The 18,427-nt window shown below is 41.9% G+C and overlaps 1 protein-coding gene across 1 annotated transcript; it reads left to right on the plus strand.

Moving 5' to 3' along the window:
- The first annotated feature begins 3,994 nt into the window (after nt 1-3,994).
- cav1 (caveolin 1) lies at nt 3,995-12,871 on the plus strand. The gene is made up of 3 exons (XM_085412980.1): nt 3,995-4,295; nt 5,244-5,411; nt 10,850-12,871. Exons 1-3 carry the CDS (start codon nt 4,260-4,262, stop codon nt 11,189-11,191), a joined length of 546 nt encoding a protein of 181 aa, XP_085269106.1. The 5' UTR covers nt 3,995-4,259; the 3' UTR covers nt 11,192-12,871.
- Nucleotides 12,872-18,427: the final 5,556 nt, after the last annotated feature.

Below are 18,427 nucleotides of genomic sequence, written 5' to 3' on the forward strand. Positions count from 1 at the left end.
CTTAAGGTAATTCTTCTGTGTGTGGTTTCTTCTTTCTGTCACAGTAGATGAGTGTGGTTTTGATGTGCAGGTGAGTGCCAAAATAGTCTCATAAATCACTTTGCTGAGATTTCATAACACACTTTCCTATACAAAGATGAGCTGTGCATTGATGGAACATGACCTGAGGCTTTAGCTGTTAGATTTGCACGCCTGCGTGGCATTAACACTCATAATGCTACACAGAAGTTTTTTGTTTGTTTGTTTTATGACGAGTAGTCTCTTATCCAGACATTCATGATGTTCCCCTTTGACCAAATGAAGAGACTCAAACACAGTTCTCTCTTGAACTCTGTCCATCTAAAGCTGAGTTTTCAAATTATAAAATATTTTGAGGTGCAAGTTGAGCTGTTGTGTCTGGCATTTCTCTTTTTGTCTGATAAATAGCTTCAGCTAGCCAATCACAGCCCAGCCTGAAACACAACGCTGTATTATTGTATAATTACAAGGAAATTAAAGGAACGTCTGAATGCAGTGAAATTTTTTCTGGCGTGTTCCAGCAACCAGTGCCAGAAACAAGCCAAAGAGTTTCTTCGCTTTGACCTTTTGACCTCCAACTCTTGTTCTTTGTGGATTAAATCAACCCAGAACATAAGCAGTGTAAAGACAGATAAGCACTGATGCTCATATCCACAACTACAACCACTTATTGCATTTGTCTGGACTCTGGAAGGAAGCTAGAGCACCCAGAAGAAAATCCACAGGGACATATGGAGTTGAACATGCATACTGCACACAGAAAAGCCCCACCTGGCTGTTGGATTTGAACCCAGGACCTTCTTGCTCTGAGGTAATGGTGCTAAGCACCACACTGCTGTTGCTGCCCTATGCATATCATGCAATGTAAAAAATTTCATTTCATATATGTTTAAAAAAGCAATAATTTAAAAAATGATCCTGCATTAACCTGATACCCTTATGGCTGTTTATTCTCCTATCACAGTTAACTCCGTCCTGATACTCAACAATGTCTATTAGTATTGTTTCCACTTAATTTTGCGCAAATGCAAATTATAATAAGTTTGCTTGTAATTTCTAAGCAATTGACACTAATGTGTACTGAATCCAGTTCCTATTCCATATCCTCATGACTTTTTACCTCTGGCACTGGTGCTGGATGAGTTGTTTGAGATTCTGTCTTCTCAGTGTTCTGAGTGGCAATTAAGTGTTTTTAATATTCTCAGCATCAACTTAAACTGCATCATCTGAAATTTGCCACAGTTCACAATGTTTTTTGCACCTCAGCTTACATAAACAAAGTCATGCTAGTGCACAATGTGCAATCTCATTTGCACAAATGTTACTTAAATTTGCTAATATTTTCCACAGTGTTAGTAGCAGATTGTGTAAGCTTCTCTTCCAGGCTTCAGCAAAGTAACATCTTTGTTTGAAGCAGGTGCTCATTTGGTTATTTTGATCTCACTTCAGTGCCACACACAGTGAACTCAAGGAGGCTAACCAGGTGTTTATTCATAGAATAGCTTTCTAAAAAAGAAAAAGAAAAAGCATTACAGTACTTCATAATAAATGAAAGCAAGAAGAAAAATGATGCCTACACAAGACTTGTTCTTTTGCAGAGACAATGAAGCAAAATGCAAACAACTGAAGTCTACAAAACCTTCATTGGTGCACTCTTTTATCTTAACATTATGCGCTAAGGAAACATTAGTGCTTCAGGTTTTTAAAAATAATTTTATTTGGTGTCTTGTATGACATTATACGTCTGCACTTTACTGTAATTGTATTAAACTGGAACCAACACAGTCCTGTATCCCTACATGGCGCCATGTTCAAACGTGTCCACTTGAACTCATTCCACTTGAATTTATTGAAGAAGTTTATACACCTGCTCATTGAAATGTTGAGGAAAACAATCAAATTGTCACTGGTGAGTTTGGTCAAAGCTATTTATTCACTTCCATACAGATTTGAGCATTTATGCATTACTTTTAGCCTTTTCAACAATTTAGACATATACTTATACTATTTAACCTCTAAATGCATTTTAAACATTTCTGTAATATTTTCTTTTTTTTTTTTTTCTTTTTTTTTTGTGTCCCGTTTGGATCTTTAGCCATCAGAATTGTTGTCTTAAGGCCAAGAAAGATGCCAAGCGGATTTATTTTACCAAGTGGATCATCATGGCCTTGCCATATTGGTCCATTTGATTGACCTTTATTATAATTATGAATTTATTTTATTTTCAGTTGCTACAAATGGGACAGACATGACTGGGGGATTCTGAAATATTTTCAGCTTACAGTATATATTTGTCATGGTTCCAGCGTTTTGAGTTTTGGCATGTTTTGAGTTTTCTGTGAGTTTGTTTTGTTTTGGATTTTGTTCTTGCATCCAGTCCTTTCAGCATAATGTTTCCTTGTGCTTCTTAGTTTCCCTTTCTTTCCAGTCTGTGTTTCTCATAAGATTATGTCATCTTTTGTTATCATCTTTTGTGTTCCCTTTCTCCTCAGTCAGTCATGTCTCTGCAGTTATCTCCTGCCGCTGTGTGAAGTTCACATGTGTTGGTCTCAGTGTTTGTTGCTTCCTGCTTTATTCTGATTGTCACTCATCTCCTGTAGGTTGTGTTAGTTAAGCTTCCCATTGTCTCCTTAGATTCAATTCAGCTGTGTTTCCTGGTGTTTCCTATCTCCGTAATTACCTGGTGTGTAAGTTGCCTGGCTTTCCCTTTGTCTTCTGCCAAACTGTGTGTTTCTTTCTCCTGTGTCTCAAAGTTAGGTTTCTCCCTTTGTTCATTCCTCGTGTTATGATTCTCAGCAATAAAGCCACACAGCAATATTTTCTCAGCTATTATGTTCAACTAATAATTTTTCAGTAATGGTTAGGTCTTGTAATAATTCATCAATAGCTTTTAGCCTTTAGTTTTAATCATTCATCACTTTACCTACTTCCACTGTGTGGAGATACTATTAGCTATTACTGTTATTAATACAATTGTTTAATTACGAGAAAATATTCATCCATTTTTCCCAATTACTCATCTACTTTAATCATTTTTGCCTCCCTTGTTTATAGATAACTTTCAATGAATTAAAAATGGTTTTAATTTTTATTAATTTGTATTATTTTCTTTCTTGCTCCTTAAGTTCATTCATGTTGCTATCACAAACAAATGCACACCAGTTTTGTTTGTAATAGTTTATTGGCGCTACAATCATCAATAAACAATTGAAATGAAGTTCCTGGAGATAGAGTAGATAGCAAAGTGTTTAAATTAAATAACAGAATAATTACAGGATAAAGATAGTAAATGAATAGCCCAGAGTTAATAAGAAATAAGGTGCTCCTCAAAATAAACAGCAAAGAGGAGTTACTCTTCCTTGAACTGAGATAAGCTTTCACACTGAGGAAGGCAAGAGCTGACATCTCTGTGCATGTTGCTCTAAAACTAAAAGCAAATGAGAGCTTTGAAAAATGTAAAAACAACTTCATCATTGTGCCAATCCGTTTCTTTTATTGACACGCCAGTGAGACGCACCTAAAATTTGTTTCTATTGCAGTCCCTCTGGCTGAAAACAGCAAGGTGCCAGCTGGCGTCTCTCCACGATGAGCTGACACAAGAATGTAAACAGACCAGAGTGGCCAGCACGACTTCAAAACCTGATGAAGCTGACACCTTGAAAAACTGGGTTCACTAACCAAAATATAAATGTGATCTTATGAAGCAGCTGATGACAGGCGTGACTTTAGATGTGCTGAAATAGCTGAACTACATATTTCTTTCTTCCCTCTATCCATTATAACCACTTGGATTTTTCCCCGTAGGCTAAGGTATGGCAAGTGTCCACACCTTGCCAGGTTCAATTAACTCCCACGTTTCACTGAACAAAAAACTTATTATACTCTGCTGTGATCCCTAAATATGAAATTCCATGCCGGCTACAAACACCCTTTCAGTCTGAGATCACGTCAGTCTCTCCTCCAGCCGAGCAGGTTCCAGGGTGGCTCTCCTGTCTGCTCACTGGTGACTCCCCAGCTGCGCTCTGCGGTATCCGAGGAAACACTGGAGGTTTCCCCGTACGCGCTTGTCCACTGAATTTTAGTCACGTCCAACAAAAAGGGCAGGAATAACTTCACTATACAGGACTCTGAGAGAAAGACCCCGTCCTCCCAGTTTGCATCCACGCCTCCCTCTCTGCTTCCTATATTATCTTTTTTTTTGTCTGTTTCAACGTGCTAATCTCTCCAAACGTGAGGACAGCATGACAGGAGGACCGAAGGACGGCGAGACAGAAGAGGTACAGTATAGCTCTCAGCTGTAGTTCTTTTAATTTGTGGTTGTTTGTTTGTAGCTGACATTTACTTTTCTTACAGAAGCTGATTATCCCCCCCCCCTCAAAAAAAGAGAAAAAAAAAGAAAAGAATGCGTTCACGAGGGGGAAATGAGTGCGCTATGTTTCTGTCCTTATCTTGCGCTCTGGCACCCAGTCATGAGCACTTCTCCCACACAGGCTAAGAGAATGCGAAGGTCGATGCAGTTTACATTAGAATGTGGGTGTGAGGATTTTACCTGTTAGGTCCTCTTTCAGCACAGTAACCGATTATTTACGCACAAACGTTTAAACTGTACATTTCCATGCGTTATACAAGGGGGAAACAAATCCATTTTTTTTACCGTAAAATTCTGAATTTCAGTCACAAATCTCCCCTGTCCTTTAATGCCAACTGAAGTCGTGTGGTGTGCGTAATAACATAAGGTGCTTGACTCGTAGGATTGAGGAGGCTCATAGAAGCCAAAGGGGTCTTTACGCATTTTAAATGAAGTTTTTGCATACGTAATGTGAACATATTACAAATGACATTGCAAATATAACTGAATTCGTGATTTTCTTTACTTTCTAAATATATATTTTTCGTGTAGGAAGAGTATTAATTGGAGATTCGTTCATATTTAAAAAATAACGCCTTTGCACGTTTCTTAAAAGTGTTTCCATTGCCATGGGTAGACAACACGTTGAATCAACTGTATGTCATGTTAACATACTGGATTAGTGTCTGGGTGGTGAGGACCCCTTGCGGCTGGATGAAGGGGTGTGGTACTTTACTTTCTATTCACTTAAACCCATCCCTGTTTGTGGGGAAGCCTGGTAACTTGCAGCTCCAGTCGCTCTCTCTCTCAGCGCGCTACACACTATTCCTTCTCCTCTTCACCCTCTTCTCCTTCTGTCTCCCCCGGCTCTTTGCAGGAGTTTCTACATTCGCCGTTTATCCGAAAACAAGGGAACATATATAAACCCAACAACAAAGACATGGACAACGACAGTCTGAACGAGAAAACGATGGAGGATGTCCACACCAAAGAGATCGACCTGGTCAACCGGGATCCCAAACACATAAACGACGACGTTGTTAAGGTGAGTTAAACTTCAAAGACTGGTAACTTCTGAACTTTATGTTTTCGTCCATGGCAACCGAAACCACCTGTTCCCGAGTTTACACAGGGTTTACCTGTATCACAGGCGCTGCAAACTGAAATAATCTCTAATAAACGATGTCCATTTTATTTCTATGAGCTGTCAAACAAGTTATCTGCGCGTCGGACACGCATGCAGTTTTGCGCACCTTTGCTATGCGCCGTGTCAGTGTTACCACTCAGTGTCTTCCCCTATTAGGAAGAAGCTTTGCAAACGTATTAAAGATCATTGAGCTGCAGCGATACAATGGCATGCAGTCCCCTTGTGTGGAGTGGGCTTGAAACGTGAACGTCCCAACTTCGCTCCAACAGAGGAAATATAACCTATTTCCTGTTGTTGGAACACACATTTCCCACAGTCCTCGCTGCACACGCCTGTCTAATGGGAAAGTAAAATTCTGTCCATAACAGAGAAGTCTCGCCGGATAAATACTCAGTACTTATTTTTGTTAAAAGCACAGGGAGAGATGTTATAGCGGCAAAGGAGTGGTGCGCTGCAAGCCACCTGATTCATCTGTGTGGGAGAGAGGAGCAGCAGCCGTGTGCGCCCGGCTGTGCTCCTCTCCAGCTGGTGCATCTGGCTACATCAGAGTGGGGTCAAGCAGCTCCCTGCGTGTTCAGGAAGGGTCAGATCTTTGAAATGCCTGAACTCTGCCTTGTTAAAACAGGGAAACACCCAAGTGGGCGATTAGTATGAGGGGATCCCTCACCACTCCTTATCCTCCCTTCTTTCCTCCCATTCTGCCACTGCCCCCTCCGTTTCCTCCCCGCATGCCTATAGTTGCGTCAGAGGAGTGAGTCCATTTGTTTCTTTTTGTTGGCAAATACAAGGTTTTCAGTAGAAATGAGTGCCTGTCGCTGCTGATGTAACTAATCAGACCATAACTACTGAATATAACCTTTCTCTTTAAAGAATATATAAATGTGGTAAAGTTTCATCCCCTGCCAAATTGACTGATGAAAATATACTGACAGAGCATTTTGATTAAAACAACCATAATACACATATACAAGGAATCCATTAAAAATGTTGTGCTCATTTAATTTTCTGTTATTACATGACACTCGTTTCACATACAACCTGCCCAAAAAGTACATTTTGTCTTCTATTTCTCGTTAAATATTTGAAAACACTTCGTTTTTATGGAGTTTATCACTGTCTGAGAGGCATGTGTGTTACTGCCAGTTTGTGCATTTTTCCCATATGACGCACAAGTCTATATAAAATGTGCCATGAACACGATGAATTCACATGTTTGTATGAAAACACTTTTACAAAATATTTGTTGCTGGGTTTGGAAAGAAAAAGACTCTCATTCTCTAGTTTTCCTGTTTGCTGCTTCTATCCCAACTTCTTCCACCACTCTCTGGCTGCTCTCTCCCTGCTCTATTCCATTGTGACAGTGAGTCAGACTCTCCTTCCAGTCTCAGAATAGAATGCAGCTTCACGATTGTCCCACCCCTCGCTAATCAAGCCAACAGACTGCTGCTGAAATGACCTGACAACACATGTGCATACACTGTAAAAATGAACATGCTATAGGCAGCGTTTAACGTAAGACGCCTGAAACCGTTCAGCTTTTAACTAGCAGTAGTAAACATCTATTGGTAGTAATAGATGTTTACTAATAATACAACGTAAACTGATAGTAATACTTAATACCTTGTCTTCTTGCGACATAGAGACAGTATCAGAATCCTTCTTTGTAATAAATTATACTTAAAAAAAAGACTTTCATATTGAGTTAATAAATCCCAACAGAGAAGCCTCTGGGTATATTTTATAACGAGAGGCCCTTAGGTACTCATCGCCTCCCTCTGGATTTTGAGAGTAAACACTGATAAGTTTGTACAGTGTGCTGTATACAGCAGCTCTGAGGTGCTTTGAGGTCAGTGAAACAGCTCAGCCAAGTGGAAGCGTGCATTCAGTATGCCCCAATGAAACACACAAGCAGGGAATCCCTTCCAGCGACGCTCGCTCTGCAATCCACCATGACCACACGCAACCCTCAAATGCCGGACTACCATATAAATCTGTAAAGCACGCATTCAAACACACTGCTTAGATAGCACACAGACGCAAACACACAAACACTGCATTCTTATAATCAAAGGTGCACTCCTGTTGCTGCTGCAGCTGGCCTCAATCACCTGGCCACATCAAACAAGTTCCATTACTGCCATGCGTTTGGAGTTTCTCCTGCAATGATTTTTTTTTTCCATTTGGAGGAGTTGTGGGATTTTATATGGGAGAGGAGGAGCTTAGGCCCAGCAACGAGAAGACTGAAAATGCCCCCAGTGGAGAAAGTTTTTTAGAGGGAGTTGTGAAAAGTTTGAGCTCTGGCAGCAGATCTGAAGTCTCTATGGTAAAACTGAAAGGAATGAAACACTCCCACTAGGACTGCAAAGTCTATTTTTGGTCCACTCTTAGTGGTATTTTTACTTATCTGCCTCATTGTGGGATTTTTAGTTGATTACAGATGCCTCTGGGTATGGGATCTTGTTGTATGTAAAGCTCACATGTCCTGCTTTGATAATGTCTGTGCTTTTTATTAGCCTGCGCACTCCGCTGTGGGCTGAGACATCAGGCGCTATTAAAACCTTTTTGAACTCAGTGTAGATTTGTGGCATGCAAATTTAACAAAGCGTGTAGAGCTATGACAATAAATACATGCAAAAGATTCCGTTTTATTTTTACTCGTGTGGCGCCAAATAATAGCAATAATCATTCCAAGACACTTTTATATTGTGGTATAAGCTTGTGTTTTGATCCAAAACAAGTCGTGTGTAAATCATTGTGTTCTGCCACCTAAAATCAAACACACTGACCACTAAAACCCTGCAAATAGTTCTGTAGAGCACTACACTCTGACCTTCTTCTCCTGGAGCCCACTTTGTCTATTCAAGCATAGTCGACAGCCTTAAGACAGAGCTCCAGAAATAGAACATGACCTTATTTACTCAATAATACAGTTGCCTTGCTGACTGGTCACACACTGGTCTCGAGACGCTATTGTTTCATATCAAACTTCTCAATGGAGGTCCCCTTTTTTATTTAGCACAAAAGTGATATTTTCTTAATGTGACTTGCTTATTTGCTTATTGAACTAATGTTCTTCATTCAGGAACTGCTAATCCCTAATCCTTCTTTAAACATGTAAATAATTAGATTAAACTGCCTAACATAACTGGATAACAGATGTTTTCTATAAGGGATGCCCATATCACTTTTGGACAGTCGGAATTCAAACAGCATTCTTGCCAAAATCCCACTTAACACTCGAGTGGCTTACAAAGGAAGCCTCTCCTGAATTACAGCAAAGGTAGTAATGATAACTTTCCTCAGAATTGCAAATGAATAACAATACTTTAAAAAAAAAGAAGAAGAAGAAAAAACCCAGGAAAAACACCAAAGAGCACCGTTTTATGTCAGGAACTCCCCACCACCCTGCTGTGGTTGTTTGTGCCTCTCTGAAGAAGGCTCTCATTTAGTCTCAAAGTTCTGGAAACTGGCGCCGAGTTGGCCCACTTTAAAATTTGTAGCTGTGGAAAAATTAAATGGACGGCGGGCTGGTTTTGTGGCTGCAGTCAGTTTTATATTATAAGGCTGTAGTGAGCTTCGCCAGTTGGTGTTGTGAGAGACGCTTTGTGCTGCTTTCAGGATAAAAGAATTGGACTTACAAGCTGATGTTTCAAGGCAAGAAAAAAAGGCTGGATGTGAGGAGTCCTTTTGCTAGGACTGTAAAAAATATTACATTCACCCCAACATAAAGAATAACAGCATGGCATGAAGTCCTAAGACACTCACTGTTATGGACTTCAGTGACTGGTATGTGATTTGGAGCCGTGCATTATATTACAGATTTCTGATGTATGGATGCTGTTGCAAAATTAGAATCTTCAATCCAGTTTATTTTTTCCAGATTTTATATAAAAGTTGCACTCTGGTTGCTGTTATCACATTATTTGTAATACAAAATATTACATAATATTAAATCACTTGGAACATTCTTATTATATTGGCGAATCTTAACCGATTGCTGACAGTCTGCAAATTTACATTACATGTAACATAATAATGGCAAGAAAAGGGAAGATTAAAAGCAAAGTGAAAATATTAAAAAGATTTTTGAGGATAAATATTTTCAAGTTGACTGGTAGAAAATAGAAGGAAGGAGTTGCAGGAGAGCTATTTTTTAGATCTAAATTTCTATTTCATGCTACTTTAAACAGGAGACAAAGAAATGCATTATTTATTTAGCTTATACCAGTATAGCTCTCTAACTTTCTATATGTATTTTTTTAAATCTAAAAATTACCAGAAGGTTATATATTGTCAGCTCTGGATTAAGGGCAGTTACATATACTATTGCTATTATCAATAAATATCCCTATAGAGTAATAAATACACTGCAGAAAATCTGTATCACTTTTTAGTAAGATCTGAAAGTGGTCAAGGTCAGACAGTTTGTGTAAGCAGGAGTCACATCTTCCAGATGGTGCATCTCCTAGGAATGAAGCACTTCACTTTTCCATTTCATTGTTAGTGTAACACTAGATATTATCTGCTTGACTTATTGGTATTGCAGCTATTAGCCCTCAGTAGCCCAACTACTTTGACATGACACAGTCTCCAAGTAACTGTAAAATAAATATTGATTTGGGGCTCAGAGGCCTAGGAAGAGGCTGACCGGGAGAGGAAGGTAGGTTGAATAAGCACTGAGATGCCACTTTTCCCTCCATTCTTTAAACACCAGCAATCAGCCTGTGCACATTTGCATTGAGTTTCCTATTAAAAAGAAACCTAACAGGAGATGGAGGATGTAGCAGAAGCCCAACAGCCCAACAGTTCATCTACCAGTAACATTTCCTATTTTTTCTGTGTGTCCGGTCATTTCCAATGTAGGAGGCACGGGAGAAAAAAGCCCCAGGGCTGATTTTCAGAAATTGAAGCTGATACCAGAGATAGCATTTGTGCAGTCAGTGTATTGGGTGGGGCAGATGCTGGATTGCGTACCAGTCCCTGCTAGGAGAGGTATAAATCTTGTCAAGAATCCCACCCTCCAACTCTGCGAAGCTGACATATTAACAGGGAGTGAAGTTGATTTGTGTGGAAATAATGAGCTTGGATTTGACAGCGTTAAAGTTTCCATAGTGGTTTCATTTGCGCCATATCAGAACTCTTGTGAAACTCTGTTGGCAGGGGATGAAGGTACTTAACAAGTCAGAGTGTTGAGTTTCAGCTGAATGCAGTGCTGATATGTTTTTCTGTGTCTTAAAATTCCATTTTTCACACAGGGATAGTTCACCGAAAGCTTTGTATTCTCATACAAAGTTTTTACCAGCAATTTCTAACTCGTCTACTTTCATCTTCCTTAGGTTGAATTTGAAGATGTGATTGCAGAACCCGCAGGGACCTACAGCTTCGACGGTGTGTGGAAAGCCAGCTTCACAACCTTCACTGTCACCAAGTACTGGTGCTACCGCCTGCTGACGGCACTGGTGGGCATTCCCTTGGCGTTGATCTGGGGAATTTTCTTTGCCATCCTGTCCTTCCTGCACATCTGGGCCGTGGTGCCGTGTGTCAAGAGCTACCTGATCGAGATCCACTGCGTCAGCCGCGTCTTCTCTATCTGCGTGCACACCTTCTGCGACCCGTTCTTCGAGGCCATGGGCAAGTGCCTGAGCAGCATCCGAGTCAGGATGACCAAGGAGGTGTAGCATCCCAAATCAGGAGGAGGATTCAAAAGAGGGCCAGAAGAATGGGCGCAATGGAGATGGGAGGGGAGTCAGAACAACAACCAAAAAAACCGAAAGAAGACGAAGAAAATAAATGGAAAATGTGTTGAGACTTTTCCAGAGTGGGGTGGGGGCTGGGTGGTTGTTTAGAGGTAAAGGGGTGCTGTGACATGGCACCTAACCCCACCTTTTTCTAACAGCTGTTTTCTCCTGTTTTTTCTTTTTCTGTCTACGTTAGTATTTTTTTTAATTTTTCACTGTTAAGTTTGTCAAGCAGGCAGCCAAGCTCCATATGTTGTTATTAATTTTGCTCCATCATGTAAATTCCTTCCATTCTTACTCTTTGTAGAGAGCCTTTCAAACGGATCGATCCGTGCAAAGAGGGGACGTCAGCATCTGCTGTAACCTCTCACGCTCGTGTTTGTTTTTTGGAGCCGTAGGGCAGAGTAGGATAGTCGGGAGGGGGGGGGGATGCTGGGGTTGCATACGTTCAAACAGGGAGAACGAGTGAACGCTGCCAAATTCTGTCTGACTCAGCAAAAAAGAACAACCACACAGATCCAGCAGCACAGAAGCACCCCTCCCTATGCCCCACACGCCCACTAAAGTGACCTCCCACCCCTCCCCTCTTTGCCCTGCTTTCCAGCAGTCTGACACACTGAACCTGCCCCCGTTTCTGCATGTACCTGCACCGCCATGCCAGCAGCTCACCGTCCACCGCGCCCGTGACACAGCCTGACTGAAGCTATCTGCATCTTCGCTCACTCGCTCTCTACACCAGCTTTTTGCTTCGCCTCTGCCTCAAATGAATTTTCTCAAGTCTGACAGAGAATGTCTGAACCTTACAGAACCTGATTTGATTTTTTACTCTTTTGTTAGTTTTGTTTTGTAAGACAAATTTAGACTTTTTATTTTTCATTCAGGCTCCACGTTTTATCATCATAGCTCCATAGTGAATGAGGTTTTTTTCTCTACACTATGAAAATGAAGAACTTGAGGAGGCTTGATTACAGTGCCATTGTTTTGATATCCTGTATGTACTGTGTGGGTGTTTATTCATAAGACAAGACTTCCAAAATGATTCCAGTGCACTAATCTATAGAAAAGTATTGGTAGTGAACAGCACTAATGAAAGTCTCCATGTTCCTCCATTTCCTAATACAGCAGAGTGCAAGCAGTTAATTTTGCACACTGGAGATTAACGCTGTGCAGTGAGGAGCTCGTGTGGAGATGTTCACATATTGTGGTACTTAGGTTAATGCATTGGAATAAAGACAATGTTTGGTGAAATGTGCCCACTCCCCATTTCGGTTTGCTTTTTTTTGTTTTTTTTTGTCTACAGTTTTGTTATGTGGCCTTGCTTCTTGACTGTGGACACAATGCTAAATAGCATTAAAACGACACCTCCCACCCCAGGATGGGTGAATTTGTGGATGGGTGAGAATGGGGTGGAGAGAGGGTTGTGTTTAACTGAGACACTAAGCTCGCTTTGACTATATCACCTTTAGTCTACCTGCTGTTTTTTCACAGGGATGATAATATCAAATCGAGATGTTTTTTTTAAAGCTCTGAAGGTGATATTTTTGTATAAGAAATGATTTTTTTTCTTCCTTGCTTTTACTGTACCATATCACGCTGTGCACATTAAAATTTAATATAATCCGTTGTGCATTTGTTTATGTTTTATTACCTACAGTTTTACAAGCATGGATAAAGTGATCACTAGCATGTGCTTCCCCATGAAAGTCAGAACCTAACAGTGGGCTGCTTGTTCTTTTATACTTGTGATATTGAGTCATAGCAAATCTAATTGTGTAATGATTCACAGTAGATACTCGGTGACTGGTTTCATTGATGTGCAGTGCAGAAACCAGCCAGCTGGGATTACTTTTGTGGAAAAAAAATACATACAGTAAGAATGAAGCTGGAGTGAGAGCGGAACAGAAAAATCATTTCCAGCAGCAGTGCCCTGCAAACCCTCTCTAGTATTTATTTGTATCTCTGTCTCTGTAAATAAGGTCTAATGCCTCCAGTGTTGCCCATAAGCTGTTTTTCTCCAAGAGCCTGGCACACCATTTCCATGGTTACTTGGAAAACAAATAAAGTGTTGAGCAAAGCTCGTGAGACTTGAGTCCACTCTCTTAAATGTATTCAAGTTAATTTACAGTAAGCAAGCACATAATTATGCTGCCCGAGGCAGACCTGGATTCACACTTTAAACAGTATTGTTCAGCAGTTACATCTGAGGAATGAAGTCATGTTAACTTAACAGTGGTTCATTGTTTTAATATGTTTTAAGTTATTTTTAAACATGAAATTAATATTAAAAAAAGGAATCACTGATGAGCTGCTTAATGCTGCTAACAGCTCTATAATATTGCATCACAAAAGTATGTGGGCAAACAAACAAACATTACATGCCATGAATCTGCTGCTTTTAAAGCCTGTTTTCTACTTCCAGCACATCTTAGAACTCAGCTGCAGGGATTCAGCCACAACACTGGAGAAATAAGCCCCAGAGATGCTGGATGGAGTTAGGTCAGGGGTTTTCATCTTTCACTCTGTCAGGTTTTTCCACACCAAACTTGGAAGCCGTTTCTTTGTGGGCCTTTTTTTTGGGCACAGGGCCACTGTCCTATTGACAGACCTAAGACCTAACAGACCTAAGCTAAATCATGTTCCAAGCTGGATGTACATTAATGTCTTGAATAACACTGACAGAAAAAGTATTAGGTTATCATATTAGAGTTATGGAGAAAGCTAGATCCCCTTCATGAACCCCAGTAGAGTCGTGCCTTGTCCTTCACTTGTTAGGTAAACATGCAAATCATTACATTATTTAGCCACACAGGGATTGTTAAAAAGCTACAAACCAAAAAAAAAGAAAAACCCCAAAAAACATCCATTCGCTACCGCTTATCCTTTTCAGGGTCGCGGGGGGCGCTGGAGCCAATCCCAGCTGTCATAGGGTGAGAGGCGGGGTACACCCTGGACAGGTCGCCACTCTGTCGCAGAGCCAACACACAGGGACAGACAACCATTCACATTCACTCGCACATTCACACCTAGTGGCAATTTGGATTATCCAATTAACCTATCCCCACAAACTGCATGTCTTTGGATGGTGGGAGGAAGCCGGAGTACCCGGAGAGAACCCACGCAAACACGGGGAGAACATGCAAACTCCACACAGAAAGACCCCGGCCTGATGGTGGAATTTAACTCAGGACCTTCTTGCTGTGCGGCAACAGTGCTAACCACCGTGGTACCCCCAAAAAACAGAAAAATAATATAAATATATTTTAAGTTTAGTCTACAAATTTACAATTGTCTAACAGTACATCATCATAGCAGGGAGAGGATGGTAGAACACAGAGACTGGGGCATTGTCCCCCAGCACAAGCCCAGTGCATCTCTATGCAGCAACAACAAGTTTATCTCTGATGTGTTTGGTGAAAAAGTGTTAAATTAACTGTAGCAGGTAATTTGCATTTTAAACTTCCTGTGAATCTCAATTTCATTTACATTTAAGATTTACTCTCTAGGTAGAAGAAATTACATTCAAAACCCTAAAATGCAAAAGCATGTTTTCTGAATATCTTTGACATATGTACATATAATTTAAATGATTTATAGGTAACATGCTTAAATCTGTTGAAACATCAATATTTAATTGAACAGGTATATTGGCTGATTCTTGCATTGTCTGTGCCTGAGGTTAAGATGGACCCCCATATACAGTGGGGCAAAAAAGTATTTAGTCAGCCACCGATTGTACAAGTTCCCCCACCTAAAATGATGACAGAGGTCAGTAATTTGCACCAGAGGTACACTTCAACTGTGAGAGACAGAATGTGAAAAAAAAATCCATGAATCCACATGGTAGGATTTGTAAAGAATTTATTCGTAAATCAGGGTGGAAAATAAGTATTTGGTCACCTCAAACAAGGAAAATCTCTGGCTCTCACAGACCTGTAACGTCTTCTGTAAGAAGCTTTTCTGTCCCCCACTCGTTACCTGTATGAATGGCACCTGTTTGAACTCATCATCTGTATAAAAGACACCTGTCCACAGCCTCAAACAGTCAGACTCCAAACTCCGCCATGGCCAAGACCAAAGAGCTTTCGAAGGATACCAGGAAAAGTATTGTAGACCTGCACCAGACTGGGAAGAGTGAATCTACAATAGGCAAGCAGCTTGGTGTGAAAAAATCAACTGTGGGAGCAATCATCAGAAAATGGAAGACATACAAGACCACTGATAATCTCCCACGATCTGGGGCTCCACGCAAGATCTCATCCCGTGGGGTCAAAATGATCGTGAGAACGGTGAGCAAAGATCCCAGAACCACACGGGGGGACCTGGTGAATGACCTGCAGAGAGCTGGGACCAAAGTAACAAAGGTCACCATCAGTAACACACTACAACGGCAGGGAATCAAATCCCGCAGTGCCAGACGTGTTCCGCTGCTGAAGCCAGTGCATGTCCAAATTCAAATTCAAATTTTATTTGTCACGTACACAGTCATACACAGTACGATATGTAGTGAAATGCTTGGACAACTGCTCGTGACCTAAAGAAAACAAAAAAGGAAAAGGCTATGAATAAGATAGGAAATAAATATGAAAAATTAAAAAGGGTAAATTTAACTAAGAAGGAATAAAATATAAATTAAGGTTAAAAATGAAATAACTGTACAACACAAATTAGAATGAAGGGTAAATTTAACTGGGAAGAATAAGATAAAATATATAAATTAAAGTTGAAAATAAAATAACTGTACAACAAAATACACAATACACAATATAGAACTATATAAGAATGTATGAAGAAATCTAAATCTAAATAAATATATACACAATAACAGCAGCTGTACAAGTATTAACCGGAAATGAAGAATATAGTGACCAGTGTTGTGCAAAAACAATGTCCAGAAAGTCCAGTGTGTGTGTAAGAACCATATGTGTGGGTCAGTACTGTGTGGTGGTGTGATTGAGAGACCGTATCGCCTGCGGGAAGAAGCTCCTCCTCAGTCTCTCTGTGTTGGTCTTCAGGGAGCGGAATCGCTTTCCTGACCTCAACAGAGAGAACAGTCTGTTGTTGGGATGGCTGAGGTCCTTCACCATCTTCCTGGCCTTGGTCCAGCACCGCCTGCTGTAGATTGAGTGCAGGTCAGGGAGCTCGGAGCGGATGGTGCGCTCAGCTGACCGCACAACCCTCTGTAGAGCTCGTCTGTCCTGCATGGTGCTGTTCCCGAACCAGGTTAAGGTGTTTCCCGTCAGGATGCTCTCTATGGTGCACGAGTAAGAGTTCCTGAGCACCTTGGAGGGCAGTTGGAAGTCTCTCAAGCGTCTGAGGTGGTAGAGACGCTGTCGGGCCTTTTTCACCACGGTGTTGATGTGACAGGACCATGACAGGTCCTGCGTGATGTGAACTCCGAGGTATTTGAAGCTGTCCACTCTCTCCACTGGGCACTCGTTGATGACGGGGGTCTGGTAGTTCCTCTCCTGCTTAGTGCTGAAGTCCACTATCAGCTCCTTTGTCTTACTGACGTTTAGAAGGAGGTTGTTCCTCTGGCACCAGTTCTCCAGATTCCTAATCTCCTTCAGGTAGGCCGTCTCGTTGTTATCAGAGATCAGGCCCACCACGACGGTGTCGTCAGCAAACTTGATGATGTGGTGGAGCTGGTAGTGGCCACACAGTCATATGTGTACAAAGAGTACAGCAGGGGGCTCAGAACACACCCCTGGGGGGCTCCAGTGCTGAGAGTGGTGGAGGCTGAGACATGTCCGCCCATCCTTACTGCCTGTGGTCTGCCAGTTAGGAAGTTGGAGATCCACTGACACATAGATGAGCTGAGTCCCAGATGCTCCAGCTTGGTGGTGAGTGTGGAGGGAATTATGGTGTTAAATGCAGAGCTGTAGTCTATGAAGAGCATTTTAACATAATTCCCCCTTCTAGTGTCCAAGTGAGTGAGTGATGTGTGGAGGAGATGAGAGATGGCATCGTCTGTGGAACGATTTGGACGGTAAGCGAACTGTAGTGGGTCCAGTGTGTCTGGTAGTGAAGAAATGATGAAGTCTCTGACCAGGCGTTCAAAGCACTTCATCACTACTGAGGTGAGGGCTACAGGGCGATAGTCATTGAGAGAAGCAGGGTGGGGTTTCTTCGGGACAGGAACAATGATGGACTCTTTGAAGCATGTGGGGATCACCGACTGAGATAAAGAGATGTTGAATATCTCAGTGAACACAGGAGCTAGCTGGTATGCGCAGTCTCTTAGGATACGACCTGGGATGCCGTCTGGTCCTGCTGCTTTCCTGGTGTTCACTCTCTTGAAGGCTCTCCTTACTTCATGCTCGGAGATGACGAGCACGTTTCCGGTGCTGGCAGTATCTTCCTGTCTGCAGCCGTTAGCGCCGCTAACACTAGCATTGTTGGAGACCTTAGCTGCAGCCTCGAAGCGAGCATAGAAAGTGTTCAGCTCGTCTGCCAGAGTCACGGCCGCGTTCGTCATACCGGTTGTTGGTGCTTTATAGTCCGTTATTGTCCTTAGTCCCCGCCACAGGCTCCTAGAGTCACTCTGTTGGAGTTGTGACTCTAGTTTCCTCCCGTAGCGCTGCTTCGCCTCTTTCACCGCCCTCCGCACGTTATATGACGCGGCTTTGTACGGGTCCATGTCCCCCGTTGTGAGTCCCGTGTTGTAGGCAGCGGTGCGGGATCTCAGAGCGTTGCGGATGGTTTTATCCACCCACGGCTTCTGGTTGGGAAACGTTGTGATAGTCTTTGTCTCCACGGTATCATCCGCTAGTTTCCCGATGAATCCCACAACCGCTTCCGTAAACACGTTGACGTCATCATCGGAGCTGTTTCTGAACATGCCCCAGTCTGCGTCATCGAGTGCGTCCTGTAACGCGGCCACCGATTGATCCGTCCAGCGCGCGACCTTCCTCTGAACCGGAACTTCCTGTTTCAGCCTTTGTTTATATTTTGGCATGAGGAAGATGGCGGCGTGATCAGATTTGCCAAACGGAGGGCGGGATTGTGCCTTGTAGCCGTCCTTGACCGTAGTGTAGCAGTGGTCCAGTGTCCTTTCACCTCTGGTGGGGCAGGTGATGTGTTGATAAAAGTTCGGCGCTGCGCGTTTGAGGTTGGCGCTATTAAAGTCCCCGTCACAATAAGCGCAGCGTCCCGGTGTTGTGTCTGGTGCTGTGTGAG

Source organism: Rhamphochromis longiceps, linkage group LG7 (assembly GCF_057381845.1).
Source record: "Rhamphochromis longiceps isolate RC_006_pf linkage group LG7, R_longiceps_female_GT1.1, whole genome shotgun sequence".
In the NCBI taxonomy this organism is placed as follows: Eukaryota; Metazoa; Chordata; class Actinopteri; order Cichliformes; family Cichlidae; genus Rhamphochromis; species Rhamphochromis longiceps.

What these genes read in the sequence shown, in the direction of transcription:
- cav1 (XM_085412980.1), top strand. Translation starts at nt 4,260, where the DNA reads ATGACAGGAGGACCGAAGGACGGCGAGACAGAAGAG. An exon ending in AGGACGGCGAGACAGAAGAG is followed by an intron (nt 4,296 to 5,243) that starts GTACAGTATAGC and finishes GGCTCTTTGCAG; the next exon opens with GAGTTTCTACATTCGCCGTT. An exon ending in TAAACGACGACGTTGTTAAG is followed by an intron (nt 5,412 to 10,849) that starts GTGAGTTAAACT and finishes CATCTTCCTTAG; the next exon opens with GTTGAATTTGAAGATGTGAT.